Source organism: Stenella coeruleoalba (genome assembly GCF_951394435.1).
Source record: "Stenella coeruleoalba genome assembly, chromosome: 12".
Taxonomy (NCBI): Eukaryota; Metazoa; Chordata; class Mammalia; order Artiodactyla; family Delphinidae; genus Stenella; species Stenella coeruleoalba.
The window spans coordinates 19,207,558-19,232,398 of NC_137158.1; the positions used below are offsets into that span (position 1 = coordinate 19,207,558).

Here is a 24,841-nt window from a genome sequence, read left to right on the forward strand (position 1 = left end):
TAGAAAACTGACTGAGATGAAGGCTGAAGAGAGAAAAATATACAGTCTTCATTTTAAACAATGAATAATATATTTTCATATATTTTATTCTTTGTTTAGCCACAGTCACTGGGGATTTTATCAGATTTTAGGGCACCTGTTCTCTAGCTCACACGTAATATGGTACATTCTAAAGTCACAGAGTACTTTTCTCAAATACGTAAAATTAAATGAGAAATAATGTATGAAATCATCAAGCATAATCCCTGGCATTTAATCGGTATCCAGTGCAAATTTACTGAATTTGAATCATTATAAAATTACAAACTAATATCAGGACATGTTGGTCTTGATCTACATGCAGTGAAAATCTGATTACCTTGAATATCATCATTGAATGTGCAGTACTGGTTTTGATACTTTTTCAGGAGCCGAAATGCATTTATATTGGCAAAGTCTTCAAACTGAATAAGGCAATTCATGCCATACCTATGGGACAAAATATTCACATTAGAAGAGGTTAATGAAGTAACATTTAAAAATAAACCTTGAAAATTAGACTATAGAAAAGGCAAAACATTATTTTCTTTTAAAGGTCCTATCTTGCTACTTAGTATAAATATATAATACAATGTCTGTTCAGTAAATATTTACTACATGCTTACTACAGGAAAAAGCATTGCATTGGCACTGTGAAATACTACAAAGATGACAACAATATGGTACCCTGCAGTCAAGGAATTTAAACGTTAGTAGAAATTATTTTGAAATAAATGAAAAGTGCATGAAAAGTAATATGAAAGTGGTACAAACAAGGGATAACAGATGTTGAGAAGCCACATATCACTCCTGACTGGGGTTACAAACCAGGTAACAAATGAACTGAGTTTTAATCTCGACATGATTTCAAAAGTAGAGATGTAAGGTTCTACAAGCTGAGTAAACAGCAGAAGCAAAGTAACTGAAGTGAAAGTTAGGAGAGAAAAAAAATCATTCAAAAATTAGCAAGAAGCCCCATTCGGCCGAAATGTCGTGTTCGGTGCATGTAAGGGTGCAGTGAGAGACACGGTCAGAATCTTATGTTGGAAATCTTAAACATTCTAGCCTAGGATTCTGGTGTTTGTTCTATAGCCATAACCAAACACTGAAAAGCTTTGAGCTTTGAAGTATACAGCACAGATTTTTATTCTTGAAATTAATTTACTGGTTTGACCCTTTATTCTTATGATCACCTATGGCCTGTACATCCAAGACAAGGGAAATTAACACCATTGATACCCCAAGTATCTGAGAGTTGCCAGAGAAAGCCTCATAGCCATGGCCACCCTTGCTAGGTGATCTAGAGATGTATGGTCTCCAACCTCGGCTAGACTCCCACTGCTGCCATATTTATGATTCCTTTTCTTTGTCTTTGGTCAGCTTCCACTGCTATTGCACCCAAAGGCTATTCCTAATCTTCGCCAATCCTTTTAAATCTTGACCTCTTCACCTGTCTCCTACTTCCTGGCATAGTGAGGGCATAATGTGTGATCTCCCTCAACTATTCTCCTCCCACCGCATCTCCCATCTCCCATCTCTATCTTTAGCGCTACCCTGCAGGCATCAGTCAACAAGGCGTTCCTCTTCCTGTTTAAGGTAACTCACCGCTGCTGCCCACCTTCCCAACACTTCCTTCTTAATTAGCTCCCTCTCTCCTATTTACAACTCCTTCTTCTGGACAAGTTCCTTCCTCTTTTTTGATAACTGACTTGGAGCTTCTCATTAGAGGAAAAAAGTTCTTTCTCCATCCCATGTTTTTCCTATCCTTTCCATTTAAGGTATATGAAATATTAGTTTACAGTTTACATTATTTCTCCATCCCCTGTCATTTACCTTCTGTCCTCACGACTCTGCTAAAATTGCTGCTCTAAAATTAGAATGTTTCCGAACTAAAAATCCAAGAAACACTGTTTCCCATCCCTAATTTACCAGGGCTCTTTGCTGCATTGCCACTAATTCTGTTTACCTTTTTTCCTTGAAACTCTATTCCCTAGGCTTCTGTGATATCATGCTTTTCAGTGCCTTCTCCTAAACTACTGATCATTTCTTCTTCTTTCTCCCTTAGGGAGTTCTTAGCACTTAAACATTGGTGTTTCCCATGACTCTGTCCTTGGTCTACTACATGGTGTATGTGTGTGTGTGTGCGCGTCCGTCCGTCCTGACAGAATCTCAATCCTACTCATACTTTTAATCACCAATTATATACAGTGACTCCCAAAGGTATGTTTCTACTCTACTCCTGTGAACTCCAGACTTGTAAATCTCATGACCAGCTGGATAATTTCACTTGAACGTACCTCAAGTTGAAAAGTCCAAAATTAAACTCATTACATTTCCGTAATACCCATAAGTGCTCAGCAAATATTTGTTGGATGAATGTAATTTATAGATATTTCCTCATTTAATCTCAGGGTACCATTTTATAGATGAGGATAGCCTTGGGCACCAGGTAAGCTGGGGAGGGGAGATCTGCACTCCAGTCTGCCTGATGATGTGGTAGAGCCTGATGTTTAAGCTAAGCTTTAAGTTTATGATTGATTCCTTTCTGTTATCCTGTAGGTTATTATATATACCTTTAAGTATATACCTTTGAACAACGCTGAGTTCTAAAACTAAAAATAAGGAGCTCTATAACAGAAAAGTTTTGTAAAATTTAATCAGAATAATAAACTAGTGAAAAGACTGACTAGTCTTTAGGGGTTATGTTTTGTTGCAAACCAACAGTTAACAGAGAGCTGCTAAGCATAGGTTTGGTTGTTTAACATTTATGATGGCCCTACCTCTTCATGGTGAAGTCTGTCTCCTCAAGACTTAAACCAACACCTTCTTATAGACTATCTATTCTGTATTTCCAACCTAAATTGCTTATTGAAACTCAACCATCTTCACAGAACATTTCCAAAGTCAAGTAGGCTCTTGACTCTCAACTCCAACAATTTTTTTTCTATGATGGAAGCATATATTTCCATGTCTCAGAGACCCAAAGACTGAAGCTATTATTTTACTATTTCCTTTCTAACCCACCATATTCAGTTAATTACCATTTTCCATCATTTCTACTATTTAAATATTATCACAGCCAAAGAAATTAGTCTCGCTCCTGCTAGGACTGCAAAAAGTCTACTGGTCTCTGCTTCTCCTTGTCTCCCTCAAACATATGACATAGAGCCACCAAAGTTTTGTAAAACAATAACTTCCGCCAGCTACTCCCTTGCTCAAAATTCACAGAGTGGATTGCTCTGATGATGACGCTCAAAATTCCTTAAACTCAAGGATCTATAATCACATTTTATCTTTTCAATTGCCTTCTCTCTCCCTATATTGCAGGGTAAGTTCCTTCCCCATTGAACCACTTCTCTCCTCTCTCAAACACGTCATGTCTGTCTCCTTCCCATGTCTTTATTAATGCACTGCCATTGCAAATCACCGTCACTCTTGAATCGGCAAATATTTTCTATACCGGTTACGAGGGGTCTAAAACTACTAGCATGTAGATGTCTCATCAACTAGATCAAAAGCTTCCTGAGAGACTTAAAACTCTTTCAGACAGTACTACTTCAGTAGAGAGAAGATCAAGTGAATATAATATGTAAGCAAAAATTTATTTCATTCAATAAGAATAATTGGTTCGGTTAATAATCTGTACTGCCGAATACTATGACTATCAGTTGCTTTGAATGAGTTGCATCAGAGTAGGTATTTCCCTTTATTTGCCCAAATTCCAGAAGTTCTAGTGTTTTGCGTTTTTCATACTAGTTCAAAAAAAGTATAATCTTTCTATTATTTAAAGAGACATGACTTTTATTCTAGAATTTCTCTTTTATTTAGCAAGAAACAAAATCAAGTTCGTTTCATGTTACTTTTTAAAGAGTTGGCACTAAGTAGGTTATAGACGTTTTCAATATCAATAGTTTCTATTAACAGAGGTAAAAAGGTTAGCCTAGGCAAACCAAGATTTTTCAAAAAACTCATTTAGTGCTATAAGACGTTAACATATTTTTCTCTTTTGGTTGAATTCCCAAATACAAACAGGAATTTAAATCATGTAAATCACAGTTATTCTTATAATTTTTATTCATATTTATTTGCCCCTCCTTTGAAAATATTTTCTACAGTTACCTAAGAAAACAAATTCCTAAGAAACTGCTATGTTTTCCACCAGCACTGTAAAATTCTTTCCCGTATACTTTCCTCTTTTCTTTTCTATCAGAGTCATTTTGGAAATGTTAATTATTTGTTCAGAAGACTTTCTATAGTAGTCCTTGAGGCCTTTAAAAGAAGTAATATTTTAATTCAAACAAGCAGCATTAGAAAATTCCCGTATGAGCAAAAAGACTAACAAAATATGAATAAGAAGTTAATGGTCTAAAAGTTCTACTGCCAATATCTTAAATTCTCTAATACTCTCCTTCTCTGCCCCTAGTCCTGTCTTCCCTCTCTTCCACCAACTCCTTCCCCAGCACACTACCCACTCTTCATTTGGTCCTTCCTTTCCTCTGAGTTCATTCTTCCTAGCTTCGCCTCTGTATGCTGAAGACAGTTACTCCAGCCATGCACTGGCCATCCCCCTAGTGAAACGGAGCAGGACCCTGTGGGGCTTCTGGGCATAGAAGAACTTTCTGTCCCGATTCTGTCCTCCCTGTTCTTGTACGGGATGGCCGTCAGCCTCCATGAACTTCCCTGAGTTCCAAAGGGCAAGGTCCAAACAGTTGCTAATCAGGGAAGGGAGGGCAGGCAGAGACAAGAAAGGAGCAGTCAAGAAACAATAGTGCAGCCTTGGGGCAGGTCCTGGTTCCACCTCAAGGCATACACATAACAATATCTTTAAACTCTTTACAGAACTAAAATCCCCAACAAACGGAAGATGTTAGCATCCTTCATTCCAGAGAAGACCACCTGAGGCCAGATGAAAGGAACCAGAGAAGCTCATCAAGAGAGGACAGGAGACCAGATTAAAGGAGTGCAGGACCTGCACACACTCTGATCCTTATCAGCAACCCAGCCCTTGAACCACTGCTGGAAAACTCCTCACCAAATCCTCCTAGGTTGGGACACATAGTTTTTGAGGGTCATGAGCCCTCTGTGTCCCCCTTTGACTGGCAAAGCAAGAAAGCTATTCTTTCCTCCTTCACCCAAAACTCTGTCTCTGAGATTCGATTCACCACTGGTGCACAGACGCCGAGTTTTCAGCAACACTAGCAGCCCCTGGTCCCTTGCTCTCCCTCATTCCACTTAGATAGCACACGAGTCCATGCTATGGAGTCTCAGCTAGGACCTCAATCAAGTCCTGCAATATTTGTTTTCTATTGCTTACTGGTCAATAGCATGATCCCAGAGCAGCTTCTGCAAACCATTTTTTACTCCCCTTGTCCCACAAGCATTCCATCTCTTACCAGCCACTACTTCAGATGAATGCCATGCAGAGTGAACAATCTTCACTTGCTCAGCTCCCCCACATTTAAAAATATGTGTGCTTTTACTTCTTTTCTTCTTCCACTTCCAAGATGTATTCTTGCTTCCTTGTTTCTAATCTCTCTACAGACCTTACTGCCTCAACTCTACCTCTACACTAACGGCTTCAATTTCTCCTTCTCTACTGGTTCCTTCCCGTCTCCAAGGAGCCTCAGGACTCCCTGATTTTAAAACCATGTCTCTTGACCAAGACAAAGCCAAAGCTATGGTTACTTATCTCTCTTTCCACCTACTGCCAAACCTCTCAAAAGAGAGGCTGACAAACTTTCCCTCACTTTTCACTTCTTGTTAATAGTATGCCTATACGTCAAAGACAGTCTCACACTACCACATTCTGATATCACAATGTAGATGAGGTCGCTTTCTTCTGATCTAACAAAATACTTTGTAAATCACCTGTTTTTCTTCCATTGCAGTTATTTACATATTATTATTATGTCCCTGAAAGTCTATCTTTTTCAATCACTGTAAAATTCAAGGTGAAGACTGTTGCCTGAATTTTTGTTTCTTTTTTTTTTTGATTACTCATGAACCTTAGCATCTTTTTCTATGTCCATTGGTCATTTGTAATTCTTCCTGGAAGATTATATGGTCTTTGGTTTGTTTTTCTGTTTTTACGGTCTTTTCTTTATTATTTCATAAGAGTTCTTCACATATTAAGAATATTAACTTCCTGTTATATATGGTGCATGTGGCCTCCCTACTCTAGCATACTGTGCCATTAATCATTTACACAGCATTCCTGTCTGTTTTTACAAAAGGAATTCTAAATTTTTATGTAGTCAGATCTTTCCATCTTCTTACTTACAGCTTCTGCCCTTGATGGCATGCTTATTACAATCTTCTCCACACACCTTTAACTATTAATCAAAAATTTCCTCTAGTGATGTCATGGATATAGAAAACGATTAACCTCTACAGCTGGTATTATTTTTCACTGTTTAGATGTAGATTTTTTTAAAATATAGATAAAAACGTCTGACTTCTATATAATTCACTCAACTCTGCCAGCACCATCTACTTAATAGCCTATCTTTTCCCCTCATCACCTGTAATCAGATACTATATTCTCATGCATAGTAGAGTCAGTTTTCTGTGCTTTTCTCTTTTATTCTACTATGGCTAACGACAACAAGTATCTTTTAACCTTTAATAATATGTGTGTGTACACGTGTGTGTGTGCGTGTGTGTACACTCACTTATTCTTCACAACCACTCTATGAGGCAGGCACTATTATTATTCTCATCTTATAGATGAGAAAACAGGCACAGCATGTTGGTACTGCTCGGTAATGATAGCCTATAATAGTAATGATTAATCTACTAATCGTTCTATCCACTGAAAAATGCCTCTGTTTTAACTACTATAGTTTTTAAGTGACTTTAATATTTAGTAATATTATTTATCTCTCATTCTTCTTTTTTAAGTATTTGCTTGGCTGTGTTAGCAGTTTAAAAACATAGACTCTACTCAACAGTAAAAAACCAAACCCCTCCAATTAAAAAATGGGCAGATCTGAACAGACATTTTTCAAAGAAGACATACAGATGGCCAATAGGTACATGAAAAGATGCTCAGCATCACTAATCATCGCTAATCAACAGAAATGCAAATCAAGACCACAATGAGATATCACCTCATATCTGTTAGAGTGAATCTTATCAAAAAGATAAAAATAACAAGTGTTGGCAAGGATGTGGAAAAAAAGGAACCCTCCTGCACTGTTGGTGGGAATGTAAATTGGTGCAGCCACTATGGAAACCAGTATGGAGGTTCCTCAAAAAAAATTAAAAGTAGAACTACTGTATGATCCAGCAACTCCACTTCTGGGTATTTCTTTGAAGAAAATGAAAATATTAATTCAAAAAAATATCTGCACCCCCATGTTCACTGCAGCATTATTGACAATAGCCAAGAAATGGAAACAACCTAAGTGTCCATCAATGGATGAATGGATAAAGAAAATATGGCATATGTACACAATGGAATATTATTTGGGCATAAAAAATAAATGAAATCTTGCCACTTATAACAACATGGAAGGACCTTGAGGGCATTATGCTAAGTGAAATAAGACAGAGAAAGACAAATACCGTATGCTCTCACGTATATATGGAATCTAAAAACAAACAAACAAGAAGAAAAAAAAAAAGTTCATAGATACAGAGAACTTTTTGGTGGCTGCCAGAGAAGGGGGTGGGGGTGGGGGTGGGGAAATGGGTGAAGGTGATCAAAGGCTACAAACGTCACGGTGTAAAGTAAATAAGTCCTGGGAATATAATGTACAGCATGATGACTATAGTTAATAATATTGTATTACATATTTGAAAGTTGCTAAGAGAGTAGATCTTGAAAGATAAAAACTTTTTTGTAACTATGTATGGTGATGGATGTTAACTAGACTTACTGTGGTGATCATTTTGCAATGTATACAAACACTGAATCATTATGTTGTACACCTGAAACTCAAATGATGTTATATGTCAACTACACCTCAATTAAAAAACAAAACAAAACAAACATGGGCTCTAGAGTCAGAGATCCTGGGATGAAATTCTGTCACTGTGCCTCTGTTTCTCCCTCAGAATAAATAAGAATAACAATGGCATATTATCATAAGTATATTATCAGGATTAAATGAAGCGATAAGTGCCAATATTCAATGTGTAAAGATTGGCACTAAGTACTCCATAATCACTAGATATTTTCTATTACTTAATAGTAACAATAGAAGCCATAAAGAGTGAAATAATACCCTCCAAAGCCTAAGAGAAAATAAATCTCATTCAAGAATAGTATATCTAGCAAAGCTATTCTTCAAGAGTACGGTTGAAACAAAGTCGCCTTTAGATAAATAAAAGCCAAGACTTTTACTAAAGGACTTTTACTAATGGGTGTATTTCAGAGAGAAAGGAAATAATCCCAGAAAAAAAAAACATCTGTGATATAACAAAACAAAATATAAGTAAATACAAGTAATTTGTATCCATATAAAATAATAAGGATAAGTAAGCTATACTTCCGGCACGACACAGTGAGGAGGCTGGCAAATTTCTTCCCCGCACAGCAACAATACAGCAGGACAAGTACTTCAACACAACCATGTCAGTGCTCTGGAAATCAACTAGAGGCAAAGAAGCAAAACTTTTAAAGTAAAATGGGGAGTGGGCCAGTTCTTGAAAGGAACATAAAATGTCTACGCTTCTCATAGACGCGATGCCATTCTAGGACACTCTTTAGCTATCTTGATTAAAAACAACTCAATATTATGAAGGGGTAAGAGCATCTCCATGGCTATAAATCATTACCTTGTTTTTGTTTAAACAACCTTAGCAGAGAGGCAAACTCTGTGGTAGCAACTGCTTACCCCAAACACAAATATCAGTCAACAATCATCTGGTGCTCATCACGGCTCCTTCCCCACCTCTCTGGCTTCTAAGCAGCCCTTTAGAAAGTAAAGGCTGCGTGTTTTCAGACAGGGTCCTATGGTTTGCTCCTGATGTGTCATGTACTGTGGTCCAGCAGCACCAGATGATCTGTTATTATGTACCAAAGCAGCAGAACCTTGTGGTTACAGGATGTGAGGAGGAATCAGAGCCTTCTCAGTTCTATTCCTGGACCTACTACTTACTTGGTCCTGTGGTTTGGGGCTGGTTACAATTTCTCTGTGGTTAAAATGAAATCCTCACAATATGGCTTGCCTTCAGTGTTTAGGATACAACGTGGTCAGGCTATGAATTTATAATGTTTTCTAAGTGAAGTCTGGGAATAGGCATAGGTAGTAAAAGGGTGCACAAGATACCTCATCATTTACAAAAGGATATTTTAGAATCATCCCCTGGAGAATACTGCCTATCAGTTTTCATTTCATGAATTTTCTCTACTTGGTAATTAACTCTGATTTGAGTCCTAAAGATATAGGGAGAGGCACCCTGAATTCATTTTGTGATACAAGCATCTTGCATCATATAATAAAAGAAAGCCATGGAAGGGATATTTTGTTCCAGATTGAACCAGCCTTGTCGCTACGAAATTATAAGCAGTGGAACACAAGGACGTTAGCCAACTGGACTCTACATGACTATGAAAAGAACCTACTATTTTATGATCAAAATATCACATAAAATAGTGGGTGTAAATGGTTTTAGAAGTTAACAGAAATACCACCCATAAAATTAACATGTAAAAACTGCGGAGAACTTTCTCTTGTGGCATTGTTAAATTAGACAAAACCCTAATTACAGTGACGGCACTTACTAAGGGCCAGGCACAGTGCTCCACATTTATAGGGATTACCTCCTTTAACTCTCAGCAGCCCAGGGAGGAAGGTAGTTATTACCCATTTTATGCATGAAGGAACTGGAGCTCAGACAGATTAGGGCCATGGTTGAGTTCATGCTGCTAATAAGTTGTAGGACCTGGACTGAACCACAGGGTCCATGGTTTTAACAACTTTATATACTGGCTTCCACAGAGCACCAATGTTGCCATCAGTGAAGTGAACAGTATGTTTAGAAAGAAAAGGACTGTAATGATAAAATAAGGGAGTTATAATTTTATCATAAAACTACCAAGACAGCATTTGTATGTATTCCGTATACAAGGTATTTTTATAACAGAAAGTATATGGACAGATGTTGGTGAAAACATTAGTCTTTCTTTGGTTATAAACTATCAAGAATTCACTGTAATCAGGTCGACCAAACACATTTTGATTTAATGAAATTTTTTTTTAGTATTTATTACATACATGGCACTATGCAGCATTCAAGATCCAGAGCATTTTACCTCTGATGGGTACCTTAGCGATAACGTATTACTCACTTTTAAAAATGTAACTGAGCAAACTGAGCAGTAAATAGGAAACACGGATCTTGCCCTTAAAATGCTTACAGTCTCATTGGGAAGACAAAAGATACAAGCAGAAAATTTAAAGAAGGTTCAAATTAAAAGCAAAACCAGTGGTACACAAAGAGATCACTATAGGATTTAGGGAAGACAACATGAATTAGGTTGAGGCTTAAACAGGGCCCTTGGTAGGATTCCAATGGGGAAAAGAGTGAGGTGGGGAAAAAAACCAAAGAGGTCTCAGAGTTTGTGCTGGAGGACCCTGAGGACAACAGTTTGAGGAACTTTAGAAGATCAACATTGGTCGCTGAATTTCAGATTATGAATAGTCTTGAATGCCAGGATAAGGAATTTGAAGTTGACTGAAGTTCTCTTTGGCCAAGAACCACTCAAGTTTAATTCTTCCTTGTCGGTAAGAATTAAGAACAGAAATGTGTTCACTCATTTGTTAACCCACTGTAAACCAGTTCCTACAACTTTACTTCTGTATTATTTTCTAACACTTAGATATACCTTTCATTTCTCTTATCATTCTTTCTGTTATATTTTGCTGACACCTCTTAATTATTCCCTGTGACACTGGAAATTATAAACATTCAGCAGTAATCATCCTTTCTTTCCTTCTTTTCTTCCTATAATCTTCCCTTATCAAGTTCACCTATTCCTAGGGATTCAGTAATCATCTTTAGATGAATAACTTCTAAATCTATAATCTCTGTTGTTAATCTTTCAAAGAAACTCCAACTCCACGTAGCCTAAAGGATAGTAAGAAAGATGTGGAGACATATTATATTATGAATTTTTTTTAATGAGAAATACATGTTAATAAGATAATATTTTAATATATTGTTAACCATTCTTACTCAGTTATTTATAGTATCAGAAGTATTTATAGTATCAAAAAATTCACAACTTTTTTACACCAAGGACAAACAATGAAACGTAAACAAAATGAAACCATTTTCTTAGGCTGTCATCTACTTCTCAAAAGACAGCAGGGTTTGCTAAAATTTAAGTTCCTTAAAATTCAACAAATTCTGAAACTGCATTTATAACTAAAATTTCTATTTAGTATATTTACTAAGAAAACATTTAAAAATTACTTCTTGCCTCCAAAATCAGTGAAATCTTTTCTCTATTGATTTTAATTTTATATGTGAATATAAAACTCCTAGAAATTCTGAACTTTTTTCCTGACAAAACTTATTATCCAAACTCTCCCTATTTCCACCAATGCCAAAATACTGTAATCAATTTCTATTTTGTCTCCTACCTTACACCCTAGTGGTCAAGTTCTGTTATGCCTTTTAATGATTACACCTTTCACAGTAATTGTTAAGCTTTCTGTTCCAAGTGCCTCAATTCAAGTTCAGGCTCTTTGGACCACATCACTGCAATAGTATTGCAGTCTCCTAGTTAGTCTCCTTGCTTGTGTTTACTTCCCCACTGAAAGCAGTTTACACAGTAAAAAATTTTTTCATCCTATTTTAAAGCAGGTCTTGTGTAACGAGAGCTCTTATAAACTTATCTCCCCCATTCTCAAAAAGAAACCGTATTCTTCCTTTCTTCCCTTATTTATTCATTTATCAAATAATATACTGAGCACCTACTAGAGGTCAGGAATTGTTCTCAGTGCTGTTGACACATTCCTGCCCTCACAGAGTTTGTAGGTTTGGGGCGGACACAGTAAGTAGGAGATTATAATGCAGTGTGGTAAGTGTTGTAACAGGAAGTTCAGGATTCCAAAACAGAGCAGGGGCACCTACCCAGAATTAAGAGAATTAACAAAGGCTTTCTAGAGGAACCTAAAGCCTGAAGGATGAGTGGGAGTTTGTCAAGTTAAGAGAAAGGGAAAGAATTTGTGAGAAACAGGGAACATGCTCAAAGGCCCAGGGTTCAATAAATCATATTTATTCTGGCATATTTCAAGAACTGAAATAAATTAAATATGATTGAATCACAGGGTTTGAAGGGGAAGAGACAAGAATTAAGGCTAGAGAGGTAAGTAGGGCAAGATTATGCAGGCCGTCTAACCTGTGTTGAGGGGTCTGTATCTGATCCCAAAAATAGGATATTAAACAGGAGTGTGACATGGTCACTTTGCATTTTAGACTAACTCTGTGTGGTCAGGGTAAAGAATGGATTAGAGATGGGGAGGACCCAATGCAGGAAGTCTCCTTAGGAGGCTGCCGCAAAACCCCAGGCCTGCACCTGGAATGAGAATGCGGACAGGGAGAGGTGGGCGGATTCGAGAAGAGGAGTAGATGATGAGAGAGAAGAAATCAAGGATGAATTCCAAGTTTCTAGCTTGGGCCACTTGGTAGAGGATGGAGTATATTAAAAAAAAAAAAAAAAAGGACATCTCAGGAGAAGACGCTGGTGGTTTGGTCAGGAAGATCATGAGTGCCGCTCTGGAGCGACCTCAGCGACACGCAAGCAGAGGAAGCTGTCGTGAGACATTAAAGTGTGTGACTTCAGTATGTCAGAGTCTGAGCAGCTGCCTGTGAAGATAAGGCCCATGAGGTAGCCGTGAGTGCGTGTCTAAAGTGGTATGGGCCAAAGGCCACTAGAAATGAAGATCCTAAGAACAAGAAAGGCCAACAAAACACATCATCCACACGGAAATGAAAGCAGGTTGAGAGCAAGGCTTTGAAAACAGGTAAGAGTTAGAGGAGGGCAGTTAGGAAACTGGGAGAAGATAGAGATAAGATAAACCTAATTGGCATAAACACCAAAGATGCCAGGGTGAAGGGCTTACATAAGGATGAAGGACTGGGCTTCCCTCGTGGTGCAGTGGTTAAGAATCCACCTGCCAATGCAGGGGACACAGGCACGACCCCTGGTCTGGAAGCCACAGGCCCACATGCCGTGGAGCAACTAGGCCCGTGCGCCACAACTACTGAGCCTGCACTATAGAGCCCATGAGCCACAACTACTGAGCCCCTGCGCCACAACTACTGAAGCCCACGCGCCTACAGCCCGTGCTCCGCAACAAAGACAAGCCACCGCAATGAGAAGCCCATGCACCGCAATGAAGAGTAGCCCCCGCTCGCCGCAACTAGAGAAAGCCTGCGCACAGCAACGAAGACCCAACACAGCCATAAATAAACAAATAAATAAATAAATATTTTTTAAAAAAGGATGAAGGACTAATAGTCTGAAAGGACAGAGGGGAGAAGGCACTGATCTCACCTCCCAACCCTAAAACACTGTGTGGACCAACAAGCATCACTCTTTGAAAGAACTGCAGGAACAGTGGAGGTCTTAAATGAGAGCCATGTTTTAGGAAAGCAAGAAGGTAAAGGGACCATCCAGTGAGGAAGTTAGGGAGACTTTATTAAGGAACAGGTTTCCAAAGGCAGAGTGGGAAGTTTTGAGAGGGAAGGGCATGTTGGCAGTTTGGTTTAGGGGAGAGGAAACACAAAACATAAAGTATGAAAAGGCATGAAGTATGTAAAATGGTATATGGAATTAGACAAATGAGATGTTATTTTTACATTACAACGGGAGACCAAGTATAACAAAAATATGAAGTAAGACTTTCTAAGAATTATGTCCAGAGGCCACGTGATGGACTGCAAAGATGGAGTGCCAGGAGGTGGGTTTATGGCAGGGGGAAGGTTGCATCCTGGTGTCTATGAGTTGAGGCAGCACCAGTACAGGCTCAAATCTTAAGGGCAGCTTTGGCTCTAATGGACGGATCTCTGTTTCAACATGCCATTTGTGTTTTGATCCTCCATTTCTACTCTGCACCATGTCCCATGCCCAGAAAGCCTTCACATAAAGGATGCAGAAATTCAGAAAATGCTTTTATAAACTCCATCTGCAAACTTACTATAGAGAATTAAAAGTCTCCTCAAATGCATGTTCCAGTAAATACCTTATCCCCAACCTCAATCATGTCATTTACCTCTGCAGTTTGAATCACTAAATCTGTCTGTGACTCCTTCCCAATTTAGACTAGATCAAACTGTTTATTTTTAAAAGCCAACAACTTCCACAAAACACTAGGGATCAGGTTTTGAGCAGCAGAGAGAACTGTATGTGATTTTGCTGCAGATTATTAGAGCCATAAAACTTTCAAGCTAGAAAGGTCCTTGGAGACCGGATTACAGGAGCAGACACTAGTGAGTATTGTCACCTAAGAGAAAAGCCAGGAACCCCAACTATGACAGCCACTTATGATACCAGGAGAGTTTTTTGATGTAGGAAAATATCTTCTTATTTCAGACTATAAAATACAGAATATTTCCAGAGACATTTGTCACAATTTATATATTCAAGTGAATATGAATACTATCCTTTAGAGTGTCCACTTTAAGACTATTTATTTATCCAATGATGCTGCAAACTGCTCAACGACTTTCAAAGTGACTTTAAAATCAGTTATATTACTTAGTTCTATCTTGTAGGTAATTTTCTTCCCTCTTTCTTAACTAGCTGTAAAAAAACAAAAATCTGAAGAAATATTTGGAGAACAAGAACTACATCCAAATAATGACTTGGATCAATATTCTCGTTCTCACCGTTCTCAAGAATCACTATCAGTCTCAAAGGATTTTTCTTTAAATGCCATCACTGTGATATTTAAAAGAATAGCTATAGGTTCTAAGTACAATATTCAAAGAGGCATTCCAAAAGTACTATGAACATCGGCTGTAATCACTGTATAGAGTTCCAGGGTATTACCTAGAAAGAAATAACACTCATCCGCATCTAACTTTTAAAGAAAAAAAAAAAATCAATCACGCTACTTTATAGTGAAACCTCAAAATCGTTGTAAAAATGAAAAAGGACTTTGCATGTACCACTACTTAAAATGAAAACTTTGAAAGAGATATCCATTCTTAGGCCACTGAATAAGAGAAATCTATGTATATTATTCAAGAAAAATCTGAGAACTCTACGTTTGGACATAGCTGAAGGCACAAATCCAATGTAAATTACAAATCGGGCCTCTCTGGCTCAATCATCTGGACTAATGTCAAAGTTTGAACACTAACCATTTTCCATAATCAGAACCCACCTACCAGTAATGTGTCCTGAAGTTACGACTATTTACATTTCCATATTAATAGTATTTCTTACCGAAGTATTATTGCCTAATACTAATAAAAATGCCAAAAATATCATGTTCCCTGCTTTATTAATAAGCTCTTTTCTTCCCACATACTGGGGACCCCATGAACTAAGTTCATCATATGTTCCATTGGTCCTGAAGGTCTTTGAAGCCCAAACTGCTTTAAGATTGTTTCTATTGGCACCTGTATGGGTACATTTACCTGTATGTCAATGCCCTCTTTTCCCCTTAAAATGGCTCAATAATTAGTTGAAGTGATTTAATCTAATACACTAAAATTAGAATTCTATTGCAGAGTCCCTACTTAATTCTGAACAATTCTTAGGAACAAAACCTGACATAGTTAGAAGAATTGTTTTGACTTCCTTTTGCATTAAATCACTTTTAAATGATTCTGACTCTTTTTTGAATTAACAAGTACGCATATTTCAGTCTAAGTTTTCAAGAATGCAACTCTTTCTCTGCCAAACTGACATATTTCCAAAATCTGATTTTGGACAAGAGTATATGGAAGTATGATAACTTATCATTTGTAAACTAATGATTTTATTCTGGTATCACTGAGAAATACAAACCAAGGCAAAGTATTTCTGTGCCTAAAACAGTACTTACTGAAAAACAACACTTCAAGTGAAGCTAATTCTCTCATGGTATTAGAATCTAACTACCTGCATTTGAGTTCTGCCTCTTCATAAACTGACTCTTTTGGGTCAAATTCTCAGTATTTCCACTACCTTTCTGAGAACTCCTTTTGCAGTTCTGAATCACTAAAAAGAATTGAAAAAATATACTCAACAGAGGTCATTAACAACACAAACCACCTATTACTATGCAAAGTATTCAGGTTTTGCAAAAGTCTGACTTTCACCAATCTGATCGGTGGAAAGTGAGGAAATAAAAATCTGATAATTTTGCTCTCAGTGCAGTCCAGATGGAGAACAGTTGTAGGCTCTCTGATAAGAGATTTCTGAATAAAACTATGACTACTAATGAGGTAGGCATATATGGCAAGATATATAAATTTTGCATTGTCCAGATAGGAGTATTTCGACACACCCGTTTTTCATAGATGTGCAAGAAACATAAATACGCTGAAAAAAGATAATTACAGTTCACATGCGTAAGAGTATTAGGATTCCATTCTTACTTCTGAGCAACAGTAGACTGATAAAGTCAAGAGAATACTCAATCAGTTTCTCATAACTTCGTTCTTTTAAAATATACACATAAATACTGTATATATGTGTTCCACTTCACCATTAATAACCCACTGTGGAATATCTGGAGAACAGTAACACAGATACATGATATTTGATAACCTTTTATAATAAACCAACAGTTTCAACACCCTCCTCACTGAAACAGCCTTAACTGACCAATTCAAATGTTGCATTCTTCTTGTTTTTCACACTCCTTCAGGTTTTCTACTATGCAGTGAAACTGCCGAAAGGTACAACATTCTTTAGAAAGGAGAAAAATACTGAAAGTGGCTGGAAAATCTACATACGGAAGAATAAATAACAACATCTACAAAGTCACTTCAACAAATGAGGCACTGTAACAGTTTTATGTCAGACTAAGACTTTTTCTGTGCCTTGCTTTCTTTAAGATCAACTTTAATGACATAGGATAAAAAGCACCCATTTTAGTTATAAAATTTGATTCGTTTTGATAACTGTACACCCATCAAACCATCTCTACAAGTAAGATATGGAATATTCAAACATTCCAAAAAGCTCTCTTGTAGCCCATTCTAATCAATCCTCAGCCCAACAATGGCGCCAGACAACCACTGATCTACTTTCTATTGCTATAGATTAGTTTTGTCTTTTCCAGATTTCATATACGTGGAATAATATACAAGAAATCTTTCGTATTTGGTTTCTATAGCTCAGCTTGATTTTGGGAGATTCATCCACGCGATTGCATAAATCGATAGTTAGCTCCTTTTATTCCTTCATACTATTCCATTACACGGCTATACCACAATCTGGGTATATGATGACATCCGGACATTTGGGTTGATGGCAGTTTGGGGATCTTACAAATAAAGCTGCCATGAATAGTTTAAAGTTTTCATTTCTCCTTTGAAAATACCAGGGAATGGAATTCCTTGGTAGTATGATAGGCATATAAAAAAATGTAACTGCTGAACAGTTTTCCACAGTGGTTCTGCCGTTTTACACTCCCACCAACAATGTATGAGTGTCAGGTGTTGGAAATGCTCACCAACACTTGTTGTCATGAGACTTTTAAACTCTAGCCATCTAATGGGTATGTAACGGCACCTCACTTGATTTTAATTTGCATTTCCCTGATGACTACGGAGCTTACGTGTGCTTAATGATCATTGCGAAGTCTTGTTTCAAATCTTTAGGTCAACTTTAAAAATTGAGTTCTTTATCTTGAGCTGTAAGAGCTTTGATTTTTTTTTTTTAATATATTCTGGATAGAAGGCATTCATCAGATGTATGTATTATAACTCTTTTCCCCAATCTGTGGCTTGCTTTGTCATTTCCTGAACAGCATCTTTTGAAGAGCATCAGTTTCAATTTTCAGTTCAATTTAAAACCTTTTTATGACTTGTGCTTTCTATAAGAAATATTTGCCAAACCCAAAGGCACCAAGATTTTCTCCTATATTTTCTTTTAAAAGTTTTATAGCTTTAGATTTACATTTAGGTCTATGACCCACTTTGAATTCATTTTTGTGGGGTAAGTATGAGATAAGGGTTGAGATTCGTTTTTTTCCTTATGGATATCTAATTGTTCCAAGACTATTTCTTGAAAGGACTATCCTATCCCCACTGAATTACTTTGCTACTTTATCTAGAATCAATTAACCATCTGCACTTGGGTCTATCTCTGGATTTTTAAATTCTTTTCCACTGATCTATTCTGCTTTATTGTTCTACTGTCTTATACCAATATCACACTTTCTTGGTTTTACTGCAGTTTAAGTCTTAGAATCAAGGAGTATAAGTCCTCCAACTTTATTCTTTTTTTTTCAAAATTGTTTTAGCTATTCTAGGTCCTTTACATTTCCATAAACATTTTGAACCATTTTGTTAATTTCTATAAAAAGCCTTCCAGGCAAAGATTTTTTAAAAAATAGATTTATGTTTTTATGTCATAAAACTTTTTAACAAAGGATTTCAGTGAAATGGCATTGATCTTCCTTGAATGGATTATTTTATTTGGATCTGTAGATAGGATGCCTGCATGTAAAAGTAAGGTGTTTTTTTGTTGTTGTTGGTTTGTTTTTTTAAAATGGTACGAGGGCCTCTCACTGTTGTGGCCTCTCCCGTTGCGGAGCACAGGCTCTGGACGCGCAGGCTCAGCGGCCATGGCTCAGGGGCCTACCCGTTCTGCGGCATGTGGGATCTTCCCAGACCGGGGCACGAACCCGTGTCCCCTGCATCGGCAGGCGGACTCTCAACCACCGCGCCACCAGGGAAGCCCTGAAAGTAAGTTTTAGATGCACACCTATGGTTTCACTACTAAATACCCACCTGTCTATTAACAAAACATTTTAACCACACAGAAAAGCATTAGAGAACATTCACTAACATCCATGTGTTCCACTACATAATTCTGTGAAACATTAACATTATGCCATCTTTATTTCAGACCACAAAAAGGTCACACATCACTTGAAACTCCCTGTGCCCCTCCTTGATCCTACTTCCCTCAGGTAACCACTCGCCTAAATTTGATGTTCATCATTCCCAGGCATGCTATACCTTTACTACAAATGTATAATATCCAAAAGCAAACATGACATTGCCTTTAAACTTTATGTACGTGGACAACTATATATGAATCTGATGGATGTTGAATGCTATCTGATCCTTGTGAAATGACAGTATGGGTGCCATGATTAAGAGCTCAGGCTGAGTTACAATGTCTCCTTTTGGAATTTTTCCCTTAATTCTCTGGTTCTTAGATATATTCCTGTGGACATACGAAACGCTGGTTCATTCCATTTTTATGTACTGTACAATACTGCAAACTCTATACATATGTGTGTAGACATACGGCACAAATGATCAATCCTCTTGTTTTTTTTTAAACAAGGAGTTTAGTTTTATTTTCTCTGTGCATTTGCAAAACACTTAGGACTGACACAGAAAAAAATCAAACCTCCTGTGAAAAAAATTACACTTACAAAAGGAGGCCTGGGAGGGATTAGCGCCTTAGCCCCTGGGAGCTACAGCAACTCTGATTGGTCCAAGGAAGTGAACAGATATTGGGAGGCTGTAACAAGAGGAAAGGCAATGAGAAATCACTGAGGGAGAGGGCCTCGGAGTGGGCCTCGAGGGGGAACTGGAGGCCGGGGAGTGGGTCTGGGTGGAGGGAGGGGCCCCCGCTGGTAGCCGTAGGGTGGAGGTCGTGGAGGGCCAGTGTATCCATGAGAGGGCATCAGTGGAAGAGGTCCACGCATACCATGCGGAGACATAGGACCTGGGTGACCCAAGGGAGAGCCGAACGGAGGCCCTCGGGGGGGCATGCCCATCGGAGGAGGTCCAGGATGAGGCATTCCAGGTGGCAGTCGAGGTGGTGGCTGCCCCCCAGAGCCAGGGGGCCCAGCATGGGGGTGTCCTAAGCCACGAGGGCCATGGTGGGCCAGCTGCATCTGAGACATCCCTGGATGGGGCATCCCACCCGGTGGGAATGGGTGAGGATGTGAGTGTCCATGTCCAGGATGTCCAGCCCCTGGGGTTCCTGCTGATGGGGGGCCACGTCCTCCAGCTCCAGGAGGCATAGGTGGTGGGGGCATGGCTGGGGGTATCCCAGGTGGAAGGGCTCCAGGAGGCGGTACTGGTGGTGGGAAGGAGCCAGGAGGAGGCATGCCTGGTGGAGGAAGCCCAGACCCCAGTGATGATACCACAGGATTCGGAGCAGAGGGTGGAGGGGGCGCATCTGCAAACAGCTGATGAGGGCGGTCAGCCCGGGAGAGTGGGTTCAGTGCTGCCAGAAGTGGTTCAGCGGCTGAGCCATGGCGTTCACCTTTGGAGTCCTTCTTGAAAGCACAGGACACGGTGATTGGGCGGTTACAGAGGTACTGCCCATTCATGGCCTCAATCGCTGCATCCGCAGCATCAGATGAAGCAAAATTAATAAAGGCATAACCTCTGGAGTTGCCTGCCAGTGTCAGGGTCCCGCATAATCTTGGGGGTTTGTAAGATGACCCCAAAGGTGCTAAAAGTATCATGAAGCAACTTCTCGTCGATCTCTGGGTCCAGGTTCCCAGTGAAAATGTTGGCCCCCACATCCAGGTTTTTGTTGTGAGCTGATGCCTTGTTCACCCGTATTGGTTTCCCATAGAGTCTGATCAGGTTCATGATCTTAACGGCACAGTCAGCATCTTCCTCACTGAAGAATTCCACAAAGCCATGGCCTTGGTGCTGACCAGCGACTCTATCCTTTGGCATGTGGGTGTTGACTACTGGCCCTGCCTGGAGAAATAGCTCCACAGCAGTGGTTCGCTAACCTTCTCATCGAGGCCCCCCACATACACAGTGGCATCCTGGTTCCGCTCGGAGATCGGCCCGGCCGCCATGGCGAAAAGAACTCCCGCCGTCTCCAGACAACGATCGATCAATCCTCTTGTTGACGGACATTTAGATTGCTTCCAATTTATCACCACTACAAATGCTGCTGCTGTGAACATTTCTGTACGTGTCTCCTCATGAAGGAGTTTCTCTGGGGTGCAAGTGCTGTGCAGTAGGTTACGATCAGATGATCATATATATTATATTGCCGAAGTGTTTCATGAATTTACACTCCTGCGAGCAGTAGACATATTCATCTACAGCCTCCCGAGCGTGTGGCACTGTCAGATTTAACCATTTCTGCCCATCTAATGGATGTGAAATGGCATTTGGTATCTGTGAGGTGACAGGATGATGTCGGGCAACCGTGGAAACATGCTGCTTGGACTGCCCTTCAAGAAAGAACTTGCGTAGGAGCGCAGTCAGATAACTGTCTCCAGCCACAGCTTTAAGACGGGCCGCAGCATTCCGTGCAGGCCGTGCTCTTCCCGAGGATTCCCCAGTCAATGACAGAGCACGGCAGTAGGACTAGGGGCTGGCCATTTCCACTCAACGCGGAACTCACTGAACAAGCAACCTCTGCTCTGCGGCTCCCACTGCGTTGGCTGAGACTTTCTCAGATATATATTACAGTCCGAGGCGTTCTCTGTCCAGTTCTGCTTCCCAGATGTGCACTGGTCTGAAGGCTTTTCCTGCCCAATCCTTCTCCCTCCCAGTTTCACAGGCATTACCCCCAATATACTCCTCATATTTCACCTCCATCTCAGGAACTGCATTATGGAAAACTCAAACTGATATCCTGATGGAGTAGATCAGCGCTCAAGCCTCTACTGAATTAAATGGCTTGAATTTATATCCCAGCTCTACGTCTTAACACCTCTGGACACTGGACAGGTTATTTATTTCCCTACACCTCAGCTTCCTCATCTTTAAAATGGGAATAATAATAGTACTTACCTCCTAGGTGTGATTAAATTAATATAAGCCCTTGGATGGAACGATCTCTGACACACAATAAGCATTCACTAAATATTAGTTTTTGTTCACCAAGTGTGATTTCCTCATTTATCACAAGAGCTGTGATTAGGCTTGGGGATATATGAAACCATGATTCAGTAAACAACGATCTGGGAACAATTTACTGGTCCTTTCCTTAGATATGTGTGTATATTTATATAGGTGTTATTCTAACATGTGGGTAAAGGTAGGGTCATCTCAAATAAAATACTCAGTGATGATAAATAGTTCCAGCCCGATCCTCTTTGTCAGTGATTAATCTATATTCTAAAACTTGTTCCTCTACCATTTGTGTTTTGATTTTTTTTTTTTTTTTTGCTTATAATAAAATACACAGACAAGTAACATTAAAGAATACAAACCGTAAAACTTGAGAAACATTCTTGGGAGGCTTTGATCAACTGTCTTCTCTCTAATAAAAGAGTATCATGTATTTGGATTTCACAGTCCACAAATCTTGAGAGTGTTGTATTAGTTTACTTAAGGGGAGATACTAAGAATCAGTTAAACAATATCATAAATTGTTTCCAAGATAATGCAGAAGTCAAAACATAGCTGGTGTTCTTTTTTAGATTGGCTTTTTTCCCCTAAAATTATTTTCCCAGAAATACACACCAGTTCCCCCTTTTTTCATCAATAACTTTCGAAAATTTACAATAATTCAAGGTCAAAATGATGTCTATCTACGAAGAAAGATCGGGAAAGAAGTGTAGTAACTAACGCATTCTTCCTGCACTCTTGTCCTCAGAGACGAGGAGAATGAGAATTCGGAGGAACATTAAGTCTTTAAGAATGACCCAGTCAAACATTTATTGTAATGAGATTCTATTCCCTATCTTCGGTTTTAAGACTAGGAGTTTGGCCAAATATAAACTTCTGAATAAGTAAATGCTTGTAAAAATAAAAGTCTCCATTAACCTTTTGAAATATTTTTTGTCTCATTCCAAAATTCTATATTTCTCCAGAGCAAGAAAAATAAACCTGTATTGTTCCAAAACCCTGGATGAAATATATACCCAGAAGTCTGGGCCTACTGACCTCTGTAATACATTTGTGCCAATAGATCATATATCCCATACTTTATCCATCCAATGGAATGAAAAACAATGCTAGACGGTGGGAGGGAGGGAGACACAAGGGAAAGAGATATGGGAACATATGTGTATGTATAACTGATTCACTTTGTTATAAAGCAGAAACTAACACACCACTGTAAAGCAATTATACTCCAATACAGATGGAAAAAAAAAATAACAATGCTAGAGCAAGTGGTAGAAAGAGAAAAAGATATACACTATCTTGTCAGTAAAATGAGTGACATTACCATATTTTGATCGATCTGCATAATAAATTCCTATTGCATTTTCTAAGACATATGTACTATTAAAATATACTTTTAACCAGGCTATATCTGCTCTTACATACTATACCTTATCTTCTAAATCACCACTCTTCATTTCTTATTGTAGTTGTTAGCTAAACTACAGAACAGATTAGGCTCCAGATTTCCAGGTGAGTGATCAAAATCCCTTTTCTCCCTAGAATTCCCTCAGAATAAAATAAAAGCTTGATCTGTATGTAGGACAAATCTCATTTAACCATTACACTGTCTTCTGCGAAAGTGATCACTACTTTAATGATTAGGAACATCTGAGAAACTGGGCTTCTCAGAACCTTGTGCTACAGTATGTTAATAGGAAGTTTGCAAAAACAGCAACTCTTGCACTTGGGTTTTGATAAACACTAGGTAAAACAAATCAGGTCTCTTCACTCAGCACTTGAGCTCTCAGAACTTTAACATACTATTATAAACTAATGATCTCTGAGAAGATGCATGATCTCAATATGTAAATTTATCATTCTTATTTAACTAAAAAATACCTCTTCGTGGCCCAAAAAGAGTTGATAAGAATACGGAAGGACCTACCCATGCAACTCCTAAAATAGGATAAGAAAGTTTCCACGTTGTTCAACAGTTTATAATAAAGATCAAAACATGTAAGAGTTAATTATTGTTCTATACTAGTAAAAAGAATAGGGATGCCATTTTTTTGGAGGGGAAATTTTAAAAATCCAAACAAGGTATATGTATCATCAATGCCAAAACACTGAGTTAATTTCAAATGAAGGAAAGGTTGTGGCTAGGCTAAGAAATTAAAAAAAAAAAATCTAACAAGGGACCCCACACAAAATTTCAGGAAAGGACCTTTTACTTTCTGGTAATACAAAATAAGAAGGTCTTAAGAAGGAATGGGCACGTGATTGGTGGAAATTCCTATTTCAAGATTATTTATTGGTATAGCTCTAACTCTTTTCAAAGGTAGGCTTATTAAATAGTAAGAAACTTCACAAAGTTCCACAAAATGCAAAAGGGATAAAAATTTTTAAAGGAAGTAAGTCAACTGACAATTTATCGACATAGTTTCATGAATGCACCAAGTTTTCTTTTCCCAGGGGTGACTCTACCAGATCAGAAAAGAGGTATATAGCGGTTTAGCGGAAGAGAGGAGAACGTGGCTACAACTGAGTCACATGGAGGCTGCAACTGGTTTTCTGAAAGTTGGCAACGCTTAAATCATAAGCATATGTGGAGTGAAGAAGCCCCTGCTCTTCTCGCTCATATGAGCTGGATTAGTCACCTAGTTTTCCCGTAAGCTGACAACAATAACATTTTGTGGATTCTGTGGTATCTGGAAAAAAGGGTAACATTTATATTTTCATACCCCAAGTTAAGAAGAAATTTTTCAATAAAAGAGAAAACAGATTCAGAGCAGTGCTGGTTGTAAGCGAAGTATCAACTATGAGACATTCCAAATTCTCCACATACCAATAAAATGTAAAGACAACATGG

General features: G+C 38.6%; 2 protein-coding genes across 4 annotated transcripts in view; both read right to left on the minus strand.

Moving 5' to 3' along the window:
- ME1 (malic enzyme 1) overlaps positions 1–24,841 on the minus strand; it is a 199,468-nt gene that overhangs the window by 46,021 nt on the left and 128,606 nt on the right. For all 3 annotated transcript variants that reach the window (XM_079938774.1, XM_079938773.1, XM_079938775.1), the window contains exon 7: positions 359–468. In XM_079938774.1, the coding sequence (XP_079794900.1) occupies positions 359–468 (110 nt within the window). The remainder of the gene's footprint in view (positions 1–358; positions 469–24,841) is intronic.
- On the minus strand, positions 19,704–23,668 carry LOC307195579 (splicing factor 3B subunit 4-like; the record flags this gene model as incomplete). The annotated part of the gene is given in 3 exon segments (XM_079939755.1): positions 19,704–20,564; positions 20,566–20,889; positions 20,895–23,668. Coding segments are annotated over 3 exon segments (1,383 nt in total). The 5' UTR covers positions 21,093–23,668.